General features: G+C 43.8%; 1 protein-coding gene across 2 annotated transcripts in view; it reads right to left on the reverse strand.

Annotated features, from left to right (window-relative positions):
* The window catches only part of BMP1 (bone morphogenetic protein 1), a 59,669-nt gene that overhangs the window by 27,068 nt on the left and 5,356 nt on the right, over positions 1-27,245 (reverse strand). Inside the window, exons 2-9 of one of the 2 annotated variants that reach the window (XM_044663487.1) lie at positions 14,611-14,724; positions 13,927-13,932; positions 12,383-12,559; positions 11,716-11,833; positions 11,153-11,331; positions 10,200-10,305; positions 8,451-8,575; positions 6,869-6,984 (exon numbers count right to left, since the gene is read on the reverse strand). In XM_044663487.1, the coding sequence (XP_044519422.1) occupies positions 6,869-6,984; positions 8,451-8,575; positions 10,200-10,305; positions 11,153-11,331; positions 11,716-11,833; positions 12,383-12,559; positions 13,927-13,932; positions 14,611-14,724 (941 nt within the window). The remainder of the gene's footprint in view (positions 1-6,868; positions 6,985-8,450; positions 8,576-10,199; positions 10,306-11,152; positions 11,332-11,715; positions 11,834-12,382; positions 12,560-13,926; positions 13,933-14,610; positions 14,725-27,245) is intronic. The other variant, XM_044663486.1, reaches the window with a different exon arrangement.

Raw genomic sequence — 27,245 nt, forward strand, 5'->3', positions numbered from 1 at the left:
CAAAAAGAAGACACAGGAAATGGATAAATATTTACAAATATATAAAATACTCAAAATGAGGAACAGAGAATTTAAATAATCCAGTCTCAGAAAAAGACATTGAATCAGCCATAAATGAACTACCAAAGGAAAAAAAAATATGAAGAGCAGATGGATTTATAAGTAAATTCTACCCAGTAGCCAAGGAACAAGTAACTCAATTTTAAATGAATTACTTGCAAAAATAGGTAAAGATGGAATACTATTAAACTCCTTCTAGGAGACAAATATAGTCCTGATACATACTTAAATCATGGAGTAGGAAGCCAGAGATTGAAGACTAAAGATCAATATCTCTAATGAATATTGGGGCAAAATTACTGAGTAAAATGTGAATATTACCAAAGAGGATATAGCAATATACTTAAAATTGTGTACTACAAGCAGTTTGGAATTATAATAGGAATGCAGAGTTAGTTCAATATTTAGGAAAACTATAAATATAATATAACACATTAATAAATGAATGAATAAAAGTCACATATTTATGCCAAGAGATGCAGAAAAAAACTTTTGACAAAAGATAATATCATGGGGGCAGCTGGGTAGCTCAGTGGATTGAGAGCCAGGCCTAGAGACAGGAGGTCCTAGGTTCAAATCTGGCCTCAGACACTTCCCAGCTATGTGACCCTGGGCAAGTCACTTGACCCCCATTGCCTACCCTTACCACTCTTCCACCTATAAGTCAATACACAGAAGTTAAGGGTTTAAAATTAAAAAAATATATATCATTTTATTTTAAAATACCAACTTTTCTTTACTCTGACAAATAATATCTATATAAAATTAAGAGGAAGCATTATCTATAGTGGAGAAATATTAGAGGCCTATTGAATACATGTCCATTGTCACTATTTGATAATAATTTGACATGATAATAGTTATAGAAAGACTATCTCTAGTCATATAAGCACTGGCAAAGAAAAAAGTTGATCAGTGAAGTACATTAAGTTGAGGCAGGTAAGTGGCTCAATGGATAGAGAACCAAGCCTCAAGAAAGAAAGTCCTGGGTTCAAATATGGCCTCAGACACTTCCTAACTGTGTGATCCTGGGCAAGTCACTTAATCCCAATTGCCTAGCTTTTATTCCTCTTCTGCCTTGGAACTGATATTTAGTATTGATTCTAAGACAGAAGGTAAGGGTTAGAAAAAAACAGATTAAGTACAAAGGTCCAGAAACAACTGAACATAGTAGCATAGCGATCAATAAACCCAAGAATACAAACTACTGAAGTAAGGCCTCATTAGTGATTCAACAAAAACTGCTGGGAAAACTGATTCCAAAGCCAGGTAGATCAAAAACAGAGAAGAAAACTACATACAGACCAATTTCCCTAATGAACATAGATGCAAAAATCTTAAATAGAATATTAGCAAAGAGACTCCAGCAAGTGATCAAGAGGATCATCCACCATGATCAGGTGGAATTTATACCAGGAATGCAAGGATGGTTCAACATTAGGAAAACCATCCACATAATTGACCATATCAACAATCTAACAAACAAAAATCACATGATTATCTCAATAGATGCTGAAAAAACCTTTGACAAAATACAACATCCATTCCTATTGAAAACACTAGAAAGTATAGGAATAGGAGGTCCTTTCCTAAAAATAATAAATAGTATATACCTAAAACCATCAACAAGCATCATATGCAATGTGGATAAATTAGAAGCCTTCCCAATAAGATCAGGAGTGAAACAAGGATGCCCATTATCACCTCTATTATTTAACATTGTACTAGAACCACTGGTAGTAGCAATTAGAGAAGAAAAAGAAATTGAAGGTATCAAAATAGGCAATGAGGAGACTAAGCTATCACTCTTTGCAGATGATATGATGGTCTACTTAAAAAATCCTAGAGAATCAACTAAGAAGCTTGTAGAAATAATCAACAACTTTAGCAAAGTTGCAGGATACAAAATAAATGCAAATAAATCATCAGCATTTCTATATATTTCCAACACATCACAGCAGCAAGAAGTAGAAAGAGAAACACCATTTAAAATCACCCTAGACAATATAAAATACTTAGGAATCTATCTACCAAAACAAACACAGGAATTATATGAAAACAACTACAAAACACTTTCCAAATAATTAAAACTAGATCTAAACAATTGGAAGAATATTGATTGCTCATGGGTAGGACGAGCTAACATAATAAAAATGACCATTCTACCCAAATTAATTTACCTATTTAGCGCCATACCTATCAAACTACCAAAAAACTTTTTTACTGAATTAGAAAAAACTATAAAAAGTTCATTTGGAATAACAAAGGATCAAGAATATCAAGGGAAATAATGAAAAAAAATGTGAAGGAAGGTGGCCTAGCAGTACCAGATATTAAACTATACTATAAAGCAGCGGTCATCAAAACAATATGTAGGGGCAGCTGGGTAGCTCAGTGGATTAAGAGTCAGACCTAGAGACGGGAGGTCCTAGGTTCAAATCCAGCCTCAGACACTTCCCAGCTGTGTGACCCTGGGCAAATCACTTGACCCCCATTGCCCACCCTTACCTAAGAGCCAATACACAGAAGTTAAGGGTTTAAAAATGTAAAAAAAAAAAAAGATATGGTACTGGCTAAGAGACAGAAGGGAGGATCAGTGGAATAGACTTGGGGTAAGTGACGTCAGCAAGACAGTGTATGATAAACCCAAAGAGCCCAAGTTTGGGGACAAAAATCCACTCTTTGACAAAAACTGCTGGGAAAATTGCAAAACAATATGGGAGAGATTAGGTTTAGATCAACATCTCCCACCCTACACCAAAATAAATTCAGAATGGGTAAATGACTTGAATATAAAGAGGGAAACTATAAAAAAATTAAGTGAAAACAGAATAGTATACCTGTCAGATCTCTGGGAAAGGAAAGATTTTAAAACCAAGCAAGAGTTAGAGAAAATTACAAAATGTAAAATAAATAATTTTGATTATATTAAATTAAAAAGCTTTTGTACAAACAAAAACAATGCAACCAAAATCAGAAGGGAAATAACAAATCGGGGAAAAATCTTTATAACAAAAAACTCTGACAGGGGTCAAATTACTCAAATATACAAGGAGTTAAATCAATTGTATAAAAAATCAAGCCATTCCCCAATCAATAAATGGGCAAGGGACATGAATAGGCAATTTTCACATAAAGAAATCAAAACTATTAATAAGCACATGAGAAAGTGTTCTAAATCTCTAATAATTAGAGAAATGCAAATCAAAACAACTCTGAGGTATCACCTCACACCTAGCAGATTGGCGAAAATGAGAGAAGGGGAGAGCAATGAATGTTGGCAGGGATGTGGCAAAATTGGGACATTAATGCATTGCTGGTGGAGTTTGAACTGATCTAACCATTCTGGATGGCAATTTGGAACTATGCTCAAAGGGCTATAAAAGAATGCCTGCCCTTTGATCCAGCTATACCATTGCTGGGTTTGTACCCCAAAGAGATCATAGATAAACAGACTTGTACGAAAATATTTATAGCTGTGCTTTTTTGTGTTGGCAAAAAACTGGAAAATGAGTGTATGCCCTTCAGTTGGGGAATGGTTGAACAAATTGTGGTATATGCTGGTGATAGAATACTATTGCGCTCAAAGGAATAATAAACTGGAGGAGTTCCATGTGAACTGGAAAGACCTTCAGGAATTGATGCAGAGCGAAAGGAGCAGAGCCAGAAGAACATTGTACACAGAGACTGATACACTGTAGTAAAATAGAATGTAATGGACTTCTGTACTAGCAGAGATGCAATGACCCAGGATAGTTCTGAGGGATTTATGGAAAAGAACACTACCCACATTCAGAGGAAGAACTGCAGGAGTGAAAACACAGAAGAAAAGCAACTGCTTGAACACATGGGTTGAGGCGGACATGATTGGGGATGAAGACTCGAAACTACCACACAAATGCAACTATCAACAATTTGGAAATAGGTCTTGATCAATAACACATGTTAAAACCAGTGGAAATACGCATCGGCTAAGGTGGGGGTGAGGTTGGGGGTGAAGGGGAAAGTAAGAGCATGAATCATGTAACCATGTTAACTTTTCTAAAAAATAAAAATTATTAAATGAAAAAAAACTGCTGGGAAAACTGAAAAGCATTCTAGGAAAAATTAGATTTAGATAAAAATATCAAACCATATGCAATAATAAGCCCCCAAAGGATATGTGCTCTACTTTTATAAAAAGGTTTAAATATAATAAATAATATAAGCTATAACAATGGATAAGGTAGGAGTTCTTGACCAAGCAAGGTAGAGAGAAGTTCATAAAAGATAAAATGGCTAATTTTGATTATGTAAAATTTGAAAAAGTTTAGCTCAAACAAAAAGCAAAGCAGTAACAATTAGAAAGAAAACAATTAGCTAGGGAAAAGATTTTAAAGAAAACTTAATATGAAAAAATAGGAATTGATACAAATATGGAATAACGATAGTCATTCCCCAAGAGATACATTGTCAAGGGATATGAACAGGCAGTTGTCAAAGGAAAGAAATTCAAACTGTCTACAATCATATTTAAAAAATGCTTCAAATCACTAAGAATAAGGGAAATACAAATAATAACAACTTTGAGTTTCTACCCATCAAGCTGGCAAAGATGACAAATAAAGTGACAATTATTGGAAGGGCTAGTGAAGGACAGATATACATACAGATATGTTGGTCCTTTTATGAACTGGTCCAAATACTTGGGAAAACAATTTGGAAGTATACTTAAAAAAATCACTTGTGTAGACTTTTAGTCTAATGACACGCTTGTAGGCATGTACCCCAAAGTGATCAGACAAAGGAAAAAGTAGCAAATAACTGGATGTAAAATAAGAGTCCATTCATGGAAAACCACTGAACAAATTACAATATTAATTCTAGGGGAATATTACTGATCTATAAGAAATGCCATAAGGGAATGCTTCAGAGAAACTGAGGAAGACTTATAAGAACTGACATAGAATGGAGTCAGCAGAACCAAAAGAACAATCTGTATTCATTGACCATAAAAGAAAACAACTGTGACAGACTCAAGAATTCTGATTACTGTAATAACCAGTCCTAATTCCAAAAGACTGATGAATCATGCTTCCTACCTCTTGCTGGACAGATGTACCATACATGCAAAGCAAGACATTTCCATTACAACATAAATTTGTCTTGCTTGATTATATTTTTATGACAAAATTTTATTTGGGAGGAAGGAAGTTGAGAGGGGAAGTGGAGAATAATGATAATTATGCTCAAAAAGGGATGAAAGGAAAGAAAAGAGTGTTGATGAAACATTTAAAAAGACACAGAGGTGGGGTGGTTAGGTGGCTCAGTGGATAGAGAGCCAGGCCTGGAGTCAGGAGAACCTGGGTTCAAATCTGGCCTCAGACACTTCTTAGCTGTGTGACTCTGTCAAGTCATTTAAACCCTATTTGCTTAGCCCTTGCCCTTTCTCTCTTAGGGTTGTTGTTACTAAGACAGAAAGTAAGGACTTAAGAAAAAGGAGAAAAATTTACACAATGAAGGAGATTTGGAAGAGGCACAGGCAAGAAGGGCCAGTGTTGGTACATTAAACTAAATGTATGTTAAAAGGAATAGACTAGACTACATGTTTCATGCACAATTCCCGTTATCTGTACTTATTTGCATAGGAAAGTGTTCATGTTGACAGATGATTTCTCTTTTGTAATTCAAAAGAATTTAGAGAATGATTAAGAAAAAAAATAATTAAAAAAAGACTGAGATTCTTAAAAAGTGGGAATTCCCAGGGTTTTGTCAATGTGTCTGGGAAGAACCACAGACCTTCTTCAGCCAGAGACAGTACAGCTAGAGTGACTCACGTAGGAGGTAGGGCAACAGCATCAAAACAACCCCCCTTGATAGGGGGGAGCAGCAGACTCAAGAGAGATTGTGAAATGTGGTGACACGTAGAACAGTGAAAGAAAGGCAAGACTCCCAGAAGTGGGTCCCAGTCTGGGCTGTTCTATATTCTATGTGTTGGGGCAATGGAGAGGGGAGGGAGGTTGACCATTGGTATATGTGGAATTTGCAAAGAATACTCATTACTTTGTAACTTGAACAATTAATGAGTGCTTGCAAGTATGGTCATCAGTGTCCCTGGGAGACATATTACCCAACTTTCTTTGTTAGAGTTTGAGCCCAGAAAGAACAATAAATCCAGAAAAGGCCACGCAGGCCCTTTATGCGACAGATGTCTATGGCACAAAGATTATGACAAAATTAGAGGATCATAGATCTAGACCTGGAAAGGAGCTTAGCAGTCATCTAGCTCAACTCCCTCATTTTATAGCTGAGGAAACAGACACTGAGAAATGTGGTGATTTGTCCAGAATTAGAGTCAGAGGGGACATTGGAAGCCATTAATCTAGCTCCCTCAAAATTTGCGCATGAAAAAAAGTTGAGTTCAGAGAGAAGTGACTTCTTAAGGTCAGCTGGCTAGGACTAAATGTTAGGTCTTATGACATCCAGTAGAGGGCTCTTTCTATTGAGCCACACTGCTTGTGTGTATATCTGGCCTCCCCAACTAGATTCCATGTTCACTGTATCCCCCATATTGTCTACCTTAAGTATTTAAATATTAAATTGTAATACTTAAATTTTAAATTACTTAATATATTGTACTTAAATATTACTTAAATATTAATTTGTACTTAAATATTAAGTTGAATGAATGAAAATAGGGAGAGAGGTTCATTCACGAATACTCAGCATTACATTCCTTTTCAGAGTGAAGTTATACCTTTAGAGATAATGGGGTAAGGATGTGCTGGGTAGGGAGGGGAATGCATATAGGTCAGAGACTTGGAAGTACCTTTTCTCCAGGTGTGACTGAGATGCGCCAAACGCAGTGCATGTGGGCAGAATAGCCGTTGGGGTATTCAGGAGAGGAGAAGTTTCCAGTGCTGTCCTGAAGAGTCTCTCCACAGGCTGTTGAGAAAACCACAAAATGGCAGTATCATTCATTGGATGCAATTGTCCCAGTCCTCTTAACTTGCATCCTCCCTTTCCTCAAACTCAAGCTTTATCCCTGGCATCCCTTCAAGGGGAGGGGTAAGGATGGAGACACGAGGCAAGGCAGAATCTTTAGGGGATAGCCTCATCTCTTTAAGTTTTTTTCCCCTATACACACACATACACTGCTCCCCACCCCATTCTACCTCTCCCTGCTTCTCGCTGCCAGGACAACCAGCCATACCATGGTTGTTATCATGGCAACTAAGGAGTCCTGCGGTTGAGGTCAAATTCTGGTCTAAATCTTTTCCCCTTTCATTGGGCCCCAACTCCCAGCCCAGCTGAGGGGGAGTAGGGTGGGAAACAGAGAGAGGGGACCAGGGAGTTTCCTGGCTCCTTCCATGGATTCACCTTACAAAGAACATCTGGTACCTCCAGGCATGCTCCACACCAGTATTTGGCTTATTACTCCCCAGAAGCCTTTTCACATCTACCTTATATCTTTTGATCCCTTCACAAGGGCATACCTTTAAGTGCTTATTTCTGGATCCAACCTATTCCTTGCTCCTCTAAGCTACTCCCTCCAAGCCTTCAGCTCATTCCCATGGGCCTGTCATTTAATATACTGCTTTATTCTGCACCCCACCTCCCCAACACTACTCTCCTTTCCCTCTTCCCTGCCTAGGCCTTGGAAGGCATAGCTCTTCTCCCTCATGCTTAATCCTTCCCAGTTTGTACAATCTGAAGACTCTGCATTTGACTCCAAAGCCTCCTTATTCCACCAAAGCCTCCTTATTCCACTAAGACTTGCGTGATGCCACCCTACTCCATCATCTCTTACAACTCTGCCCATTGTACTCTGATTAATGCAATGAAAACCCACAATTCTAGTAGACCAAAGAGGAAGCTTATCAGAGAGGAGATGAACCCCAAATGCAGAATGAGGCAAATGCTTAAAAAAAAAACTCTTACCTTCCATCTTAGAATCAATATGGTGTATTGGTTCCAAGACAGAAGAGTGGTAGGGGCTGAGCAATGGGGGTTAATAGACTTGCTCAGGGCCACATAGCTAGGAAGTGTCCGAGGCTAGATTGGAACCCAGGACTTCTCATCTCTAGGTCTGGCTCTCAATCCCCTGAATCATTTGGCTGCCCCAAGATATATATTTTGGATTCAAGGCCAATGGGGAATTTGCTTTGTTTAACTGTATATTTGTCACAAATATATTATTTTATTTTTTGATGTTATTATTCTGTTGGAAGAGAGGAAGAAAAAATAAATGCTTAATTTAAATATAGTTAAATCATTTAGAGAAACTGCTTTTATCCTTTGTGCCATGTCTTGACTCTCACTGATGCTACTCAAGCAAACTCCGAGACGGATGCCCCTAACTCCCTCCCAAAGACTAGCTTTGACATCTAACTCTAACTTTTTCCTCTTACCTGGGCACTTGTAGAGCTTTCGGGCTTGGGCAATGTCCCCCTTACTGAGCCGAGTCCTCTGGCCAATAGGGGGTTTTACCCCATTTACATCATATTTGGGAACAATAGTGTCCAGGAAGATACCCCTGGGTAGGGAAACCAAAATGAGAATGGTAATGTTGGGAGGAAGAAAGGGAAGTCCCTTTAGCAGGGACCCACTCAAGTGTGAGCACACAGTACCGCCAGTGAATGGAGCTCCAAGAGGCTCAGTGTCGGCTTCCATAGGTCACAACCCTGCCTGAATTCAGACATTCTGCAGCAGGGTCAGGACAGGGTGGAGACATAGTACCCTGTCATTACTATGCTATGACTAGCAACCCCACCCCATGGCAGCTGGACCCACCACGAGGCTGGAGAAGCCACAAGGGAACTCAACATTTAGGGAGAGAGGCAAAAATAAGGGATGGGATGAGGGTGCCTAGGGTCTTCCTGGCATATCTCTTTTGTTCTTATTCACAAATACAGGTAGCTTTTGAGCCTCTAAACCTTTATGTCATCTCTATCTGTTCCCCACCTCTTCTCACCCCACTCACTGCTCAAGCTGACTCATGCCTGCTCTGATCCTCAATTCCTAGCAATTGACCTCGCTGGAATTAGCTGCTCTGGACAGCTTAAGGTTTGTTAACCAACTCAATCATCGAGGATAACTAAGACTTTGGGAGCCCGACAGTCCCAGCTATATCCTTTTCTTCTCAGTAGAGAATGCTGAAATCCTGCAGGTTTCCACGGGTGGATGAGAAGTTGGGCAGGATTCTGCTTCCCCAGAGTCCATGATGGAGAATAGCGTAAAGGTAGGGTGGGGTGGGATATGGGTCTCTGGGGGTGGGGGATGTAATGACCTCATCACTTTTCTTTGGTCTTTGATGCTGCTTCAAGGGTCTGGGAACAGCCTTGGATTGAGAAAGAGCCAGAAAGCAGGAAGAGGGAGAGAGTGGAACTGAAAGAGAAAGAGAGAGATTGAGATTTGGCTGGAGGTAGGGTGAGGGCAAGGGGTAGAAGGACAAATTCAAAGGCAGAGGAAAAGTCAAGAAAACAGAAATAACAGGCTGAGTTAAGAGCTATGAGAGGCCAGGTCCTATATCCCATGAGAAAGAGGCTGAGATACTGCCTTGAAGAGGTCTGCTGGTCTCCAAATCACCTCCTCAAGCTTTTCTAGAAGGTAAGACTTGAGTTTCTTCTTTGGTACTTAATGTATCACCAGCAGGTAGTCCAAATCTAACAATAGGGGTGGCTTCTGAGAAAGGGAGGGCAGATCTACTCAGAACCTCTATCCTAGAGAGAGGATACAAAGAGGAAGGATGAAGGATATACTCTTAGAACATTTCTCTGGGCTTTGAGGCTGCAGATGCCCACAGGACTCTTTGGGTCCTTGCTATGAAGAAGCAACTTGGGGTAGTCACCAGAGTGCAGGACTTGGAGTCAAGAGGACTTGGATTCAAATCCCACCTCAGACCCTAACTAGTTGTATGATGGTGGGCAAGTCCTTAGCTTCTCAGAGCCTCAGTTTCCTCATCTGTAAATTGAAGGAGTTAGAGTAAATGGTCACTTAGCTTGAAGTGACGAAGGTCACTTATATAGGAATGTACTACACTGTTGTATATCTATCCCACCAGGGCTCCATGTCAAGTCTGAAGAAATACCGCATGCCACTGAGTGATGAGCAAGGTGAGGATGAGAGCAGTGACTGGAGACTTCGACTCTAGCTCTTACCTGGAGAAAGTGTTTCGAGCATAATGCATGATGCTGTCGAAATCGTAGGTCTCCCCCAGAGATTCCACTTCCTCGAGCTCCATCTTCAGGAAATTATACTCCTGTCCTGTGGAGATGGGGTAAAGGATGCGGGGGGCAGGAGGAGGGGAAAAGGAGAGGGGAACTGCCCAACTTTGGGGCACTGAGACAGTGTCAGAACACCTCTCTTGGGGCTAGCACACTAGGAAGGGGAGGATTCTTGGTAAGGATAAGGCACTGATGCAGCTGGGGTCCCCAGGAGTGGGCAGCCAGGAGGAGGACAGAGGGTCCTACTAAATGGCTAGCTCTGCCCAAATGTCTCAGAGGAAGCTCCAAGAGTGGACAGGGAGAGAGCAAATGGGGAAAGGGCAAGGGGAATGGATAGGAATGCGGCCTTGGGAGTGAAAAGGAAACACTGAGATGGAGACATCAAGATGGAGAAAAACAGGGAGACACTAAGACAAAGAGGGAAAGTGAGAAGGGGAGATGGAGATCATAATGGGCAAGGGAAAAAAGGGTGAGAAGATGAGAGATAGCAGAGAAGTGAATGGTTGGGAAAATAGCTCTCCTTGCTCCTGACCCCACCTTTTTACCCCAGAGACCAGTTGGATTCTGGGATGATCTAAAAGTCCTATTTGGTCCTGGCTATAGGATAGACTGGTATTCCTAAAGTGGTTCCATAATTGGCCTATTCTACTCAAGGCCCTTTGGACTAAGGATGACCAAAGGTTCTTTGGGTGCCTACGGCCTAGAGTGGAACCCATGGGACTTCGGAGAGTAAGATCTGAACTGGGCTGAAGTTAGGGGAATCTACTGACCACTCTCTCTTTTCTCTATGATATGGATAATAGCAAGGCACCAGGCACCAGACTGGAATGCTAAGCTCATAGCCACAGAAGCAGAAAGGCTAAATGAGGAAAGGTAGATGGGATTACCTGGCTGGATATTCTCCCTCACGATGGCAACGTGGTTGTCACGGTCAGGTCGTGTGTGCTCATGCCAAAAGCCGATGACATGGCCCAGTTCATGGACAACGATGCCAAACTTGTCACAGTTCTTCCCAATGGAGATGGCCTGGGGTCCCCCGCCCCGGCGACCCACATAAGAGCAGCACCTGGGGGGCAGGGCCAGCTCAGGGGGGCAGGGCCCGAGCTGGGGGAGTGCAGCTGACTCAGGGGGAGGAACCTGCCTGGACTGCTAGTCCAGGCTGAGGGGAGGGACAGGAGCTGGGTAAAGAAGTAGGGAGTGAAGGGAAGTGATGGTCTTAGGGACCAAAACCCAAGACTAAGAGTCTAGAGAAACCCAGGAAGTCTGTCCCAGGGGCTAGTGACCAGGGAGATGGACATTCTAGGGTGAGGAGTACTACACCCATGGGCAGCACCTCCACCAACAGGTAGTGCCCAGGGAGAGGCCCACATGAGCAGGACCATGCCCAGGACAGCATTTCTTTTAGGGGTGATGCCCCAGGGAAGTTTAAGCCTTAGGGTTTCCCACTCACCCGCAGGGTCGGTAGGTGAACACGATGTAACTGTCCTCATCTGTGCGCTCCAGAAAGGTGACACACGTGTGTTTCTCCCAGTGTCTCATGGCCTGCCGAAAGACTGCCCGTTGGCTGCCTAAAAAAGAAAAGGAGTTGGCCAGGTTGTCACTGCTGAACAGAAGTCAGACGTGGGTCAGGAGCCCCGAGAGACCAACTTCTCTCCTAATCAGCTAAAAGCATTCTGCCCATTGGATCTCCTTTAATCACTGCTAAGCAGGATTAGTGGAAGGGGGCTGGAGAGTGGGAGAGCAGGGGAAATGAGGAGAATGGGAGAGGTCAAACTTATTTTTCTCATTAGGCAGCTGGGAAACAAGAGCCTCGTGGGGTGGCATCGACCAAAGACAGAGCAAGAAGAGAGCCGAGATGTCTGGTCCCCAGTCTCCATTGTCCACATCTATTTACTGTGAACGGAAGGGGGTCATATGCCCTCTGAGGAGCACGGTGACCCAGGAGAGAAGGAGTCAGCAGGGAGAAAGGCTGATAAACTGAGAGAGGGAGATAATATCCCTCGCTGTGTTTCAGGGCTGAAGGTCAGTACCCCGCTCCAGGAACCTCCTGGTGCCAAACCTCCTAAATAAGTCAGTTCGACTGGCCTTGCCCACTCTCCCTTGCCCCCTGCACTCACCGGTGAAGTTCCCTCCAATGACAAAGGGGATGATGCCATCGACCCACACTCGCTCCGGCCGGGATGTTGCTGCTCTCCTGCTCCGGGACCGGCCCCGACCCCGGCCCCTCAGCTTCTCCTGGGCCTTCCTTTGAAGCCGTCTCCGAGCATACTGGTTGGCAGGGGTAGAAGTATTTCCTGAAAGGAAAAGGGAAGCAGAATGGAGTTTTAGGTGGGGGAGAGCCTGTTCATTTTTCCCCAGGGGTCCGTGAAGGACCCACAGCCATCCGAGGACAAGTTTGTTCTCTTCTTTTAGCCATGTCCTACATTTGTAACGGATATGACAGTTTTAAATGCCGCATCCACATATTGTCTCACTTAGTATTTAGAATGATGATGACTGCTGACAGGCAGGCTGACAGCGAAGGGCCTTTGGGGGGTTTACAGAAGTTCTATACACTTGCTGCACCCCGCTAACATTGCTACACTGCCCTTTCCACATGTGGCATCCCTTGAGCCGGGAGCTTCCAGCTATACCAAGCTGCCTTGCCCAGATCACAGAATCTCAGAGCTAGGAGGATCTCAGAAGTCACAGAGTCCCCACTGAGGCCTGAATAAAAAGTCTCCTTCCTAAGATCCCTGGTAAGGATCATTTGGTCTCTGCTTGAAGATCTGCCCCTTACCACCTAAAGGCAGCCCATTCAACTGTTGGGAAGTTTTCCCTGATATCGAACGTAAATCTTTCTTGCTCTTTCTCCCCCATTGCTCTATTGCTCCTCTCTGGGGACAAGAGGAACTATTTTTTTTAAACTTTACCTTCTCTCCTAGAATCAATACTAAGTATCAGTTCCAAGGCAGAAGAGTGGTAGGGGCTAGGCAGTTGGGGTCAAAGAACTTGCCCAGCTAGGAAGCATTTGAGGTCAGATTTGAACCCAGGACCTCCTGTCTCCAGGCCTCCACTGAGCCACCTAGCTGACCCAAGGGGAACAACGCTGATCTGTCTTCCCTATGATTGCCCTTCAAATATTTAGGGCCTGCTTTCATGACCCATCTAAGTCTTCCATGCTCAAGACTAAAAATTTCCTTGTTCTTTCAATTAATCCTTTATACATGGATACACATTTCTATAGATTGTCCTACCTGAACCTCACCACCTAGTTCACCTCTTAGGGAAGGTCAAAAGATCATAGGCTCATAGACGTGGAGGTGGGAGGAACCTCAGAAGCCATCTAGTCCAATTCCCTCGTTTTTCAGATGAGGAAAGTGAGACCCAAAGGAAGTTCCTTGCCCCAAATCACAGAGGTAACAAGGGTCAGAGGTAGGATTTGAACTCAAGTCCTGTGATCTCAGAGTCATGGCTCTCTGAGCAGTTCAACCCCTCTGGTAGTTCAACCAGGCTGACACTACTTGGACATGTTTACTTTGGGCTATGGATTAGTCATTTGAGCTCTTGTCAATAGGAAAGCTATGTAGGAACAAGACTGTCCCTCAGGTGCCATCCTTAGAAAGGCTCAGCAGTGTCCACTCTCAGTTTGGAGCAGTGAGGAGGCTTGAAAGAACTTAACCTGGGGCTCTCAAGGTACTATTTCAATAGGAAACCTAAGGTCCAAGGGGAGGGGGGGGCGGAGAAGGAGAGGCTTGTTCTTAGCACCTGACTCCACTCTTTAACCTGCCTCCAGCTCCCAGATACTGAGCCTCTGACCTCTCCCACCCCTGAGCTGCTGGTAAGCTCCCAGTGGAGAAGAAAGGAGGGCACTTCATTTGCTGTGGACACAGGCATCAGTGACACGTGGCCACATGAGAGCTAGGGCTTGAGGAAGTTCCCCTGTCCCTTGGGGGGGGGGGTGCTCCCGGAGGGTTAGCGTTGCCCCAGTTCTTCTCCATATTACTTGAGCTCCCCTGCCAGGGCAAAAAAGAAAGCCTCTGGCAGAAAGCTGAAAGTGAGAAAGGGACTTGATCAGCTTCCTCCAATCTAGCGCCATAGGAGGAACCGGTGTGAGTCCTGGGTCCCTGAATCCAGGGGACCTGTAGTAATACTTCTCTGTATATGCTATGCTTTCTTATAGACTAAGTTGACCCAAAAGAAGAGGGATGGGCATCAGGGCTGTGCCTTGGCCTCCATGTGGCCTCTGTCTTTGGAAAAGCAAAGGCATGAGGCTTTGGAGGCTGCTGGGAAGCAGGCAGTCTCCACCCTGCCTTGATGAGATCACAGTCCCCTAGGAGTAGCAGTGGCCCAGCACTGGTGATACCTGAGGCTTTGCCAGTCGCCCTGAGGATGGCCTGCTGCCTGAGTTCCGCAATCTGTTCCACCTGGAAGGCCTTCAAGTCCTCTTCATCCAGAGCAATGTCCCCAAGAAATGCAGCTAGAGAGAGGCACAACGATTAGTCAGTTTTCCTCCCCACAGCTGGCAGGGGCCCTTCCCTAGCTGGGAGAAACAGGAAGCAGAGGTAATGGGCCAGCTGACCAGGTGAGCTCCAAACGAAGACTTCCTGACCTCTGCTCGACTGAGGACCATGCTCCTGGTCCCCATTTCCCTCCTGGTCCCCATCCTTATCTTTCCCAAAATCTTATTCCCACAGGCTGTTAAGTATCCACTGGAGTGGGGGGGAAATGGGGGGGACAGAGAGAGAGAGAGAGAGAGAGAGAGAGAGAGAGAGAGAGAGAGAGAAATGGGTAGTGGATCCTCCAGGGAGATTTCAAAGGATTTTTTCCTCAATGAACATCCCTGCAAAAGCAAAGTCTAGTGGCCTAATTTGGAGGAGGAACATCTCCAAAAACTTGAGTCAACCGAAAGATTTGGAAAACAGACACACGACAGAAGAAACTCTAGAGCCAAAGTCTATAGTAATGATAGCTCTTCCTTGGACAATGTTTAAGCTTGATAGCTTATAGCTCATCACAACCTCGTGAGGTGGGTACTATGAGCATAGTTATGGCCATTTTACAGGTGAAGAAACTAAGGGTCTGAGAAAGGTTTGGTTCAATTGCCTGAACATCTGGGCTGAGTCTATTTCCTTTTGGAGGATTCTAAGGCAAAGAAGGAAGCAGAGACTAGAGAAGGATTATCTCAGGGAAAATAGGAGTGAGTTGGAAAGGGATTGAAGCTGCAGGGGAGGTGGGGTAGGAACTGAAAGCCATTTCTCTGTAGCTCCGCCCAAGGAGACATCTGCTTCCCATCCCACAGTTCAGCCAGGGCTTGGCTGTCCGAATTACACAAATTGTTTTAACCTTGGGTCTTGACACAGATTTCTCTGCCCCAAATGGCCTGCTCTGTGGAAACACATTCATTTATTCAAACACATACAGGTACACAAAGATCCACCTATGGTTCTGGATGGCCTTAGAGACAAAGAAATTCCTTCCACTACATCATTTAGTAGACAAACTAAACACAAACACACACTCTCAAAAGCAGAGTGGGGCATATATACTAAGAACAGAGTCAGTCAAGGAGTAGCTAGATGGCACAGTGGATAGAGCATCAGGCTTGGAGTCTGGAGGACCTGGGTTCAAATCTAGTTTCTGACACTTCTTAGCTGTGTGATCCTGGGAAAGTCACTTAACCCCTACTGCGTAGCCCTTACTACTCTTCTGTCTTGGAGCCAATACATAGCACTGACTCTAATATGATCACATTCAGTTAGTGGCAAGAGAGAGCATCTGAACCCAGATTTTTTGATTCTAAAGCCAATGCTCTTTCCATTTCCTCATAGGCCAAAAAATCATGCTCACACAGATACTCATATTCTCTCTAACATATAAACATGTAAACACATACACACCGTCACAGATGACTATAGACATACACATATAACTTTGCAAACTGCAAAAACATAAGTCAAACTCCAAAGAAAAAACTTCATTATTGCCTCACTGAGTAGTCCTGATCTTTTGTCTCTAATCCCATCAGTATGACTTGCTCATCACACTCAAACACAAAATGCCCAATTCATGCCATCTGAAGACTGGATCCCACTGTCAAAGTCCACAGGAAAGCAAGAGACACTGACCTTATTGGATTACCTACAACTGAGGCAACAAAGAAGCTAGGCGAGGAGAGGAGCGTGACACATGAATCTGGGCACAGTCAGTCCTCTTCCAGAAATACGGAAGGATGCTGTGGAAAGAGCTCTTACTGTAATGATGGCTCTATTGTAGGATCTTAGGCAAGTCACTGAAATCTTCAGACCTTTCCTTTCCTCTTCTACAAAATGATGGGCTTTAACTAGATGATATCTAAGCTGATCCCCTTCCAGCTCTAAATCCTATGATCCCTCAAGGGTACACTCTCACCTGCACACTGTTGTCTAGTCATATGTATAAACATTCATTTGCTCAGGTAGCTTCACAGGCACCCATCTGCAAATACTAAGCACATGTATACATATAACAACAATAATAATCCCAAACATTTGTACCGAATTTTATGCTTTCCGAAACACTAGCTCGTCTATCCATCTCCTTTTTCTTAAACACACGAGTGCACTTTTGGGGGAAGGAGTTGCAGAAGTGTTCAACTTTACAATCCTTCCCTGCCAAATATGTTTCATCAACTGCCAGCTGAGAGGAGCCCCTGAAGAGGTTGAAATGATTCTAAACTGGAACCCTAAATTCTAAGCATTTGGTGCATTGACTGATATAAGGCATCAGAGGGAGGAAGGGCCCAGCTGGGGAGGACAATGGAATTTGGGGGGCAGGAGGTAGTTTTAAAAGGTAGAACAGGTCCTAATTCGCAAGGGAATTGTGGGTTGATGGGCTTTCCTAATGTACTCAGGGAATCTCAGAGCAGGTCAGGCTTGGATCAGGGAGTCCCATGGGATGGAATGGGATGTCATGGCTGAAGAATGTGTGGGAACAGACGTGGGGGGAGGGAGGGAAGAGAGAAGTAAAAGGAGAGCTAGGGATGTGGGAGAGCCCCAGGATGGAGAGGAGGAGGGATTTCTGGTGGAGGAACCAGGAATATCACACCCATTAGGGAATTCCCTCTCTGCCAAAGGCTGGAAAAATTGGCTTCTACGGAACCAGTGCCTTTCCTCCTCAGTCCGGAAGGAAACTCTGGGGTCAGGGTCGGTTGTTTTCAGCTTGAGATCAAAAGTTTTTGTTTTTGTTTTCTGGTTGTGAACTAGCCTGGAGTATTCAGCCATAGAGCAAAGGAAAGGCCGAACCTTTGGAGCCTGGGGGCCCTAGAAGCTGCAAACTCAGGGTTAGGCCCTCCCCTTCAGTGCTTCCAAGTGTTCCCTCTTGCTCCCGTCATCCCCTCCCTGAGCATTCACTGAGTGCCAGGGGAGGCGTGAGTGCGTTCCAGGATGCACACACTGGGTTATGACATAGGTACACACATGTTGGGGGGCATTTTCTTCTGACCACCTGCATAGGTGATTTCATATGCAAGCAAATGCAGATAACTATCCATCCCTGCGTCCATATGGATGGATTCCTTCTTGACCACCTCTATGGAAACATATGCTCATAGAAATATTCCATTTTGTCCAGAAAAACACCTGAGCACACTCAAAAGCTCCATCATCACAGTGCCTACACTTATATGCCAATCTTGAAAACACACCCACCTTTGTACAGAGTCTCTTCCTACAATCCATCCTCCTCCAGACAGCTGCCACAGTTATTTTCCGAAAGCACTGGCCTGACCGGGTCTCTCCTCGACTCAATAAACTCCAATGGCTTTTTGGACCAAATATAAACAAACTCCTCTGTTTGGCTTTTTATGTCTTCACAATCTGGCCCCTACTTACCTAGCCAACCCTGCACAGGTCAGCCAGACTGGCCTGCTTGCATTTCAGCACACATAATACTCTGTTCCAGCTCAAAACCCACGATGAGTCCAGGATCTCTCTTCTCTGAATCTCTGTACTAACTGTCCCCTCATGCCTGGAAAGTACTTTATTCATCTCTTCTGTCTTTTTAGAATTTCTTGTTTCCTACTTTTTAATTTTTTTTTAACCCTTACCTTCTGCCTTAGTATCAGTTCTAAGACAGAAGAGTGGTAAGGAGTAGACAGTTGGGATTAAGTGACTTGCTAGGTTGCATAGCTAGGAATATGTCTGAGGGTATATTTGAACCCAGGTCCCCTTGACTCCAGGCCTGATACTCTACCACGGTGCTATCTAGCTGTCCCTCCTTATTTTCTTCTAAACTCAGTTCAAGTGCCACTTTCTACATGAACTCTTTCTTGACTTCCTTAGCTGCTAGTGAACTCTTCTCTTCCCAAAAATTACCTTTAAAAAACACAACATGGCATTACTGATAGAAAACCAGCTTTGAAGCCAGGAGGATCTGAGTTCAAGATCTACCTCTGACAGACACTGTAGAGTGATCCTGAGCAGATCACAACCTCTCAATGTTTTACATAATTCTTTAAGGTTATAAATTTCAGAGAAGACACCAACCTGTGTAGTAAAGGAGTTTTCCTTTCTAGGAGTTCCATATAACAGGGAAATTACAGTACCTGTCCCTTATATGAATGTATCTCCCCCCAGAATGTAAGCTTTTGTTCCTTTTCTGTCTTTGTATCTCTAGCACCTTGCACAGTGCCAGGCACATAAAAGGAGCTTAATAAATGCTTGTTGAGGGGTAGGTAGGTAGCTCAGTGAATAAACAGCTAGATCTAGAGATGGGGAGAGGGGATCCTGGGTTTAAATCTGGTCTCAGATATTTACCAGATGTGTGAATCTGGGCAAGTCACTTAACCCCAAATGCCTAGCCCTTTCTGCTCTTCTGCCTTGGAACCCATACTTTGTCTCTATTCTAAGATGGAAAGTATTTAAATAAATAAATGCTCATTGATTCATTGAGGGTGGTGGGGTAAGGGATGAGCCACCCCAGCAAATTCTGGTTTATCCAAAATGGATGGATGCCTTTTCCTTTTTTGCAGAAGGGCCTGATAAGAAGTCACATTTATTTCACTCTTTCAAGTCAGATATTTAAAGACTGATGTGTTTGGGGAGGGGATTAAGAGTGTGGGAAGAGGGCAAAGAAATAGCTGGCCCTTCTGGGAACTGCTGGTAAGGGGACAAGTTTGTCCCTTCTCCTCTATCAAATATCACTCCGTAATCGGTGATGGGGGTTCGAGGGGTAAATCTGAGGATACAATTTTCATTGCAAAGTGTTGGAATGTTGGGCTTTACAACCTGCCCCCCCTCCCCCAAGCATACCTACCCCCACCAAAGCTACTGGTCAGACACCAACTGTATCCATCTCTTTCTACATCAGGTCTAGGGCAGCCCTGGGCTTTTCTTTCTCCCTTGGGGCCCCAAAGAAAAGAACTGAACAAAGGAGTAAGTGGTGAGTGGGTGGGAGGTGAGTCATTTAATATGTCTGGGAGTAAAGCCTGCAGGGCCCAGTAAACCACCTCCCTCCATAATTTCCTGGGGACCAAACATGCCTTGATTTACTGATTAAGGTAGACATAATAAGAAAAGCAGAAAAACAAAACAAAACACTTAAAGCAGTAAACTGACCATAGGGAGAACTGGATTCTGGTCACTTTTGCACTCTGAACCTTGGTTTCCCCATTTGTAAACTGAGGTTAGATGGCTGATCCATAAAGCCCATTCTTGATCTAACATGTCATGAGTTTATGATGCCATTATGGACTTTGAGAAACCCCAAGGGGGTAAAGATGGTGAAAGGAAAGTTATGTTCTTAAATATCCCAGTTACACATCCCACCTTCTTCTGGGCAATACCTCTACCTCCTCTCAGGCCCATTAAGGTGCCAACTGTGTCAGGAGAGTTGCCCGGCAGCTGAGGTGAGATACAGGATATGGCAGGCAGATATAGCTTTTCTAGGGAAGAGATCAGCTGGCTCAAAATCTTTTCTATCATCCTCTTCTCTTTTGCTCATTTTCTTCTTGAGATCTTTCCCCAGGTTCTGAGTGGGATGCCTCCATCCCAACCTCTAAGATATACTTTCTATAGGGGGGGGGGAGTCAGACTTAGAGACAGGGTGCTTATGTAGCATTCCATCCTATTAGGTCTATACCTTCCCCTTTGTCCCCTAGTCCCCTGTATCATTCTAGCCAATGAAACCAGAGTTAGGTGGGAACTCAGGGCTTTGGAACTTCCAGGGAATGTGGGGCTTGGAAGCAAGACTGCTTCCTTAAAATGTTCTTAGAGGAGCATCTAGATGACTCACAGACAGAGTCAGGCCTGGAGACAGGACAGGAGGTCCTGGGTTGAAATCTGACCTCTGATACTTCCTGTGTGACCCAGAGCAAGTCACTTAACCCAACTGTCCATTCTTGACTGCTCTTCTGCCTTAGAGACTTAGCTTCCATTCTAAGACAGACGGTAAGGATTTTTTAAAAATCTACTTGGAGAAAAGAAACAATGAAACAGACTCTAAATGAGACATAATTCAGGAAACACAGGGTAGTTGAGGGAAAAGGATGCTGGATTTGGAGTCAGAAGAGCTGGGTTTTAATTGTGGCTCTTCCTATCACTACATGACTTCAGATGAGAGCCTTAACCTCAGTGAAACTCGGTTTCTTAATCTCTAAAATGGAGGGAAGGGGTTTGGCAGAAAATTAGCAAAGATAAAAAAGTTGATGAATGGTCAATGTTAGAAGGATTGTTGGAAAGGCAGACACAGGTTATGTGAATGGATACAACCCTTCTAGAAAGCAATTTGGAATTATGCAAATAGAGTGATTCAAAAATCTATATACTTTGAGAGATTAAATTGCTGGTATACATCCCAAGAAGGTGACTAACAAAAAGAACAGTCACACATATATCAAAATATTTATAGTAGCCCTTTTTGTGGGCAGCAAAGAACTAGAAATAAAGGAGATGTTCATCAGCTGGGAAGGACAGACAAATTGTGGCACATAAGTGTAATGGAAGATGACTTCACTTGAAAATCTAAGAAACAATGAGTTTCTCAATCTAAGAAATGATGAGTACAGAGAAGGATGGAATGACATGCGAAGTGAAGAAAACAATATACACAATGACTACCACAATATAAATGGAAGGAACAACCTCCACAAAACAACAGAAACTTCATGTTGCAAAATCATATTTTTTGAACAAGTCTGGCCCCCAAAAAGAGATATGAGAAAATACCTCACCCTGCTTTTTGGAAGAGATGAGAGTGTTGAACATCGTGTATCACCTCAGACTTTTTGATATCTTGTTTGGTTTTTTCCTTCTTTTTTCTCATTTTAAAAAGTCTTTGTTATAAGGGATGGGAAAGGAAAAGAGGGAAAGAGAAGGGGGAAATGTAGATGATGTAAAACAAAAGATATTAACAAAATATATTAAAAACAAAGCTAAAAATAAAGGTGCTGGACTCAATAGACGGCCTTCAAAGTCCTTTCCAGCCCTTGGTCTATAACCCAACTGTCCTTCAACTCTCCCAGGATCCTTCCCGAGGGAGCAAAAATATTCATAGATTCCATTTAGGGGATCTCTCAAAGCTGTCTTGATGGCAACAGCAGTTGGTGAGTTCAAATAAAAGGGGGGATGGGCTCTGACTATTCCCAGGACAACCCAGACAGACACAAGGCTGTTTCTACCTTATTGATAGGAATGTTAACTCTCTGAGACAGCAGGCTCCTCTCAGCTATGTACAAAAAGGGAGGAGGGAATGTAGTTGAGCAGGGAGGCACATTCTGTCTCTAGGAGGCAAGAGCACATAACCCCTCCGCCCATTTCAAGGTCAGGACTTTGGCTGTTGTTTTGGGGATGACATGGCACTGGAGGAAAGAACCAGCCAGGAAAGGTAGCTAGATACTGGGTATGTCCAAGCAGTCCTTGGCTCTTGGGACACAGAGGCAATATGAATGGGGTAGGGAGGGAGGAATAAAAGAAAAGCAAGAGAAATTGGGGAGAGGGGATAACATATGGAAGTGTAATGCTCCCTGAACACAGCTAGGTGTGAACCGGTAGACAGAACTCCTAGATGGACTTCTCTGGCTGATTTGGGTGCTGCTAACATCCTCCCTTCGTGGTGGGCATCAGGCCATGGCAATCAGTTCAATTCAACAAACATTTACTAAGCACCTGTCATGTGCAAAACAGACAGCTAGATGGCTCAGTGGATAGAGTACTGGCCTGGATCAGGCAGACTCATCTTCCTGAGTTCAAATCTGGCCTCAGGCACTTACTAGCTGTGTGATCCTGGGCAAGTCACTTAATTCTGTTTGCCTCAATTTCCCCATGAAATAAGCTGGAGAAGGAAATGGCAAACTACTCCAAATGGCAAAAAATTCCAAATGGGTCATGAAGAATTGAACGGGACTGAAAACAGTCACTGAATGACAACAAAACAAGCAGAACACACTGCCGAGCTTTGGAGAAGAAGTTAAATTAAGGGCTTATGATCCAGAAGGGGAGTAATAAACTATATATAAATAGGGGGTAGCTAGGTGGCTCAATAGATTGAGAGCCAGGCCTAGAGACAGGAAGTTCTGAGTTCAAATATGATCTCAAGACACTTCTTAGCTGTGTGAACCTAGGCAAATCACTTAACCCCCATTGCCTAGCTCTTACTGCTCTTCTGCTTTAGAACCAATAAATACACAGCATTGATTCAAAGATGGAAGGTAAGGGTTTATACATATCTTTCTATATATCTATATCTCTGTCCACCAAAATTCTCTATATGTATGTGTGCCCCTAAACTCGAATACAAATGAATACACATGAGCATAGCACAAAATGATTTGGGTGTTCAGAAGTGGGAGAGATCAAATATGGTCAGAGGAATCTGGAAATAGATTCACAGAATGCAGACATACGTAGTAGTAGCAAAAGCAGAATGTGAACCATATCCTCTGACAAATTCATTGCTCTTTAGGCAATGGGAAGTCCATGAAGAGTTCCAAACAGAGAAGTGTCACAGCCAACTCTATACAGAGGAACCCTTCCTATGACAACATGTGAAGGACAAATGGAAGACAAGAGGGAATGAAGGTGGTCAGATCAGTGGTAATGATGACCTGTCCCAAGTTGATGGCAATAGGAGTAGGTTCAAGGGGACAAATGAAAGAGATATTATGGTGAAAGGATTGACGAAACTTGGTATCTGATTTGATATGAGAGCCCCAGGGAGGAAGGAAAAAACCCAAGTTGTTTCCAACATGGGAGCCCGAGTGACTGGTGATACCAGCAAAAGAAAGGAAAGTTTATAGGATTTTTACATTTTGTTTGATTTTTTTTTAGTGAGGATGGGTGAGGAAATGGAGATTGGAAGCTTGGGTTTGGGAATGACCAGAGAGGTAAGAAAAGAATGCCCAGTCTAACTTGCAGTTTGGATTGTCATTGTCCCATGGCCTCCTTGCCATCTCTGTGGGATGAGGGCTGTCCCCTCAGCCTCACCTGGTTAGTTTTGCTATCACTCTGGGCTTTCTCCTGAGCAAGCAGGTGCTCTGAGTCCCCATTTCTATGACCACCTCTTACTCAGACCCTTAGGGCTGGAGCCTAGTCTCACTGCAACCTTTCAAATGGAAAAGCCAGGGAGAAAGGAAAAAGTGAAAACAGGCAAATGAGATGATATTTATAAAATGTTTAACATAGTGTCTGATTCATAGTAGCTGCTTGATAAATGCTTCTTTTCCATCCCACCACCCATTCAGAGGTAGAAAGAACCTTAAAATCATTTAGTCCAATTCTTTCATTTTACAGATGGGTAAACTAAGACTCAGAAGAGTTCAGTGACTTGACAGAAGTTACCTACTCCCTCATCCCATGATCATCTTTCTGTCTTCTGACTGGTATGGCTTACTTGGCACTTATAGGTTGGATATATTAGTCATTACTAATGGATTTAGACATATATCTTATCTTCCATCTAGACCAGTGATGGCAAGCCTTTTAGAGGGGCAGGTGATGTTCTCAGGTGTGCATGGAGAGGGGGAGGGGAGCAGTCCGGCCCCATGTCCCTCTGGCTTTCTAGTAACGAACTCTGGTGAATTCTGTGCTTGGGGCAATGGCAGGTGTGCCCACAAAGAGGGTTCTGAGTGCCTCTTGGCATGCCTGCCATAGGTTTGCCACCATGGATCTAGACTAATATGCTCTATGAGGATAGGAAACCCCATGTAACACATTTTCAGTAATCCCCAGAGTTTATGGTTCCATCAGCCATGCTCATAATAGATACTTGGGAAATATTCATTTCTTCTTTCATAAAGAAAGGAGACACAGACTCCTTTAGGGAGACCTAGACCATGACTGTGGGGATATAGGGATAGGGCCATGGACTCTCCTTTCACCTAATAACTATTCTCTACCTGTGCTCTTTCCCAACTTTCTCCCTGCAAGTAAAGAAAGGAAGAAACTGAAGCATTATGACATCAAATATAAGTGCTATAAACAATCTTATCTTCTCAAATTTCTCTTTTATTTGACAAACATTATTAACATTTGTCACCGACTATACACTAGGCACCATGGCTACTAAGACAGCTCACACACAAGCCCTGATCCCAAAGTATTTACAATTATCTAAAAGAGGAGAAGCTAGGCAGCTAGGTGGCTCAGTAGATAGAGAACCAGGCTTGGAGACAGGAGGTCCTGGGTTCAAATCTGACCTCAGACACTTCCTAGCTTTGTGACCCTGGACATGTCACTTAACCCTAATTGCCTAGCCCTTACCACTCTTCTGCCCTAGAATCAAGGTATGGATCCTAAGACAGAAGTTAAGGCTTAAAAAAACAAACCAACAAAAAAAAAACAACTAGATAGAAGACGACCCTGACATAAAGAATAAAGGCTAAGAAGTCGTCCACACAAAGAAAAATCTGAGCAATCACTTTTACTTGGTGGGGGTGGGGGCAAGGAAGTTAAAGAAGAGAGAGATGGAGAAGGCTTCATGAAGGAGGCACCTAAGTTGGCCTGTTTAAGGGGGTTGGGGGTGATCAGGAGGGTTCAGTTAATTGTGAAACTGGAGAAGTAGGAAATCCATTCCAGACACAGGATATGGTGTGAGCAAATCAATCAATCAGCAAGCAGTTATTAATCACCTCCTAAATGCCGGGCACCATTGGAGCCCATAGGGATACAAAGAAAGTACAAAGAATGAAATAACCCTTACTGCTAATGAGCTTAGGTTCTGTTCTAATGGACAGGGTGGGAGAAGGCAGAATGGGAAAAGCCTAAAGATATATCCAGTTAGACTATGGCATAGAATAAGAGAAAGGAATTAAGGGTGATAAGAGAAGAAAGGCAGATTGGAGTCCAAAGAAGCCTTGGAATTCTGGGATCAGGACTTTATACTTTATTTGGTGGGCAATGGGTAGCTGCTAAAGGTGGAGTAACATATTGGGTATGAAGATTTGGAAGAATACTCAGAGAGATATTATCTGGGCCTCTCCTTTATATTTATTTATGTTATGAGTTGCATGTACAGGTCTTATCCTCTATAAGCTCCTTGAGAACTCAGACTGTGTCATTTAAAAAAAAATTCTCTAACTCCCACCACTGAGCACCATTTCTTGAACTTAGCAAGCATTTATTAAATGTTTCTTGAACTGAAGTCAACAAAAGATCCTGGCTTAGAAATGAAGGCAGACCTGGACACTGATGAGTAGGAGAAATGGCTTGGCTCCTTTTTCTGTCTTGAGGACCTTCTGTCCCTGCAGTGGTCCACCTCCACCAAGAAGCCTGCTAGGGCAGTAACCCAGTGAATCAGAGAGCCTGGAATAAGTCCTTAGAAGGAGACTATTCTCTATAAGTAACCCCAGTCTCAGAGCCCAGACTCACCCAGAAAGCTTTCCCATCAGCCTTGAGAATTCTTCCATCACTCCATTCCCTCTTCTTCCCCTCCTCCTCCACCCTAAGCTCCTTCAGAGAGAACTGGATCCTGAATCGGAAAGTCTAGGAAAAGCCCAGCTATCACTATCCTCTGGGTGGCTCCTTGTCCCCAGGCAACCTTGTTCCAGGACTTCCTATGACATAAATGGCCCTGTGGCCTGGCCATCTGGACTTTCCTAGGGCAGGACCCTTTAGATGGTAGGGTTAAACACACTGAGCCACAGTGGGACCACACACTCCCTATGTCTCCACCCCACCACACAGAACCAGGGCTCTGACCTCTGCTAATTAATCTCCTACCCCTGTGGGGTGGAAAAGTGGATACTGAAGGTCCTACTTACTTCTCTTGGTACCCTCCCTTTCCCTACTACCAACTTCGCCTTATGGGTGGGGGATGCCGGGAGCCTGCTCCTGGCATGTGGGAAAAGGTTAATTCCCTCTCTCGGTTGTGTTCATTGATTTTGACAGCTGATTAACCAGTCTCCTCCAGAATGGTGGGGGCTTACAATCACCCAAAGAATCCCAGGCAACAAGAGAAACCGGAAATCTTCCCGTTCATTTAAAAAAATCCTTTCTCCTCCTTTGGTAGGGGCCTGACCCGATTAGGCCCGCAGGGATTTCCCAAACTCTCCCCCTTACCACTAGTAGCCAGGGAGCCCCAAGGGCCATCTAGATAGACTGGAAAACTTCTACTGCTCCAGAGGAGGAGATTGGGGGGGGGGGGGTTTGAGAGAAAGGAAAAATTGCACAGGGGCATAGACACATACACGAGTGTGGCCAAAAACTTTCCAGCGGGTGGAAAGACACTACCCAGCAGCTGCCCTCTCTGGATTCAGGGAGATTTCCCCAGGAATCCTCTCCTGGAATCAGAGAAGTAGCAGCAGGCAGCGGCAACAGGCAGTGGTAGCAGCAGCAAAACTTCTGTCCTAGAAGTCCCCCAAACTTCCCCCTCCCTCTCTCCCTCTCTCTTTTGTTCCCCGCTGCATTGCCAACCAGGCAGGCTCAGCTTCCCACACTGGACTGTCCTCCCCCAACCCCAACCCCAAATAGACCCCGTGGCGTGGTGGGGAACCTCTTGCCTCATCTCTCATACTCCCCCCAGCCCCCA

This window comes from Gracilinanus agilis, chromosome 2, assembly GCF_016433145.1.
Source record: "Gracilinanus agilis isolate LMUSP501 chromosome 2, AgileGrace, whole genome shotgun sequence".
Taxonomy (NCBI): Eukaryota; Metazoa; Chordata; class Mammalia; order Didelphimorphia; family Didelphidae; genus Gracilinanus; species Gracilinanus agilis.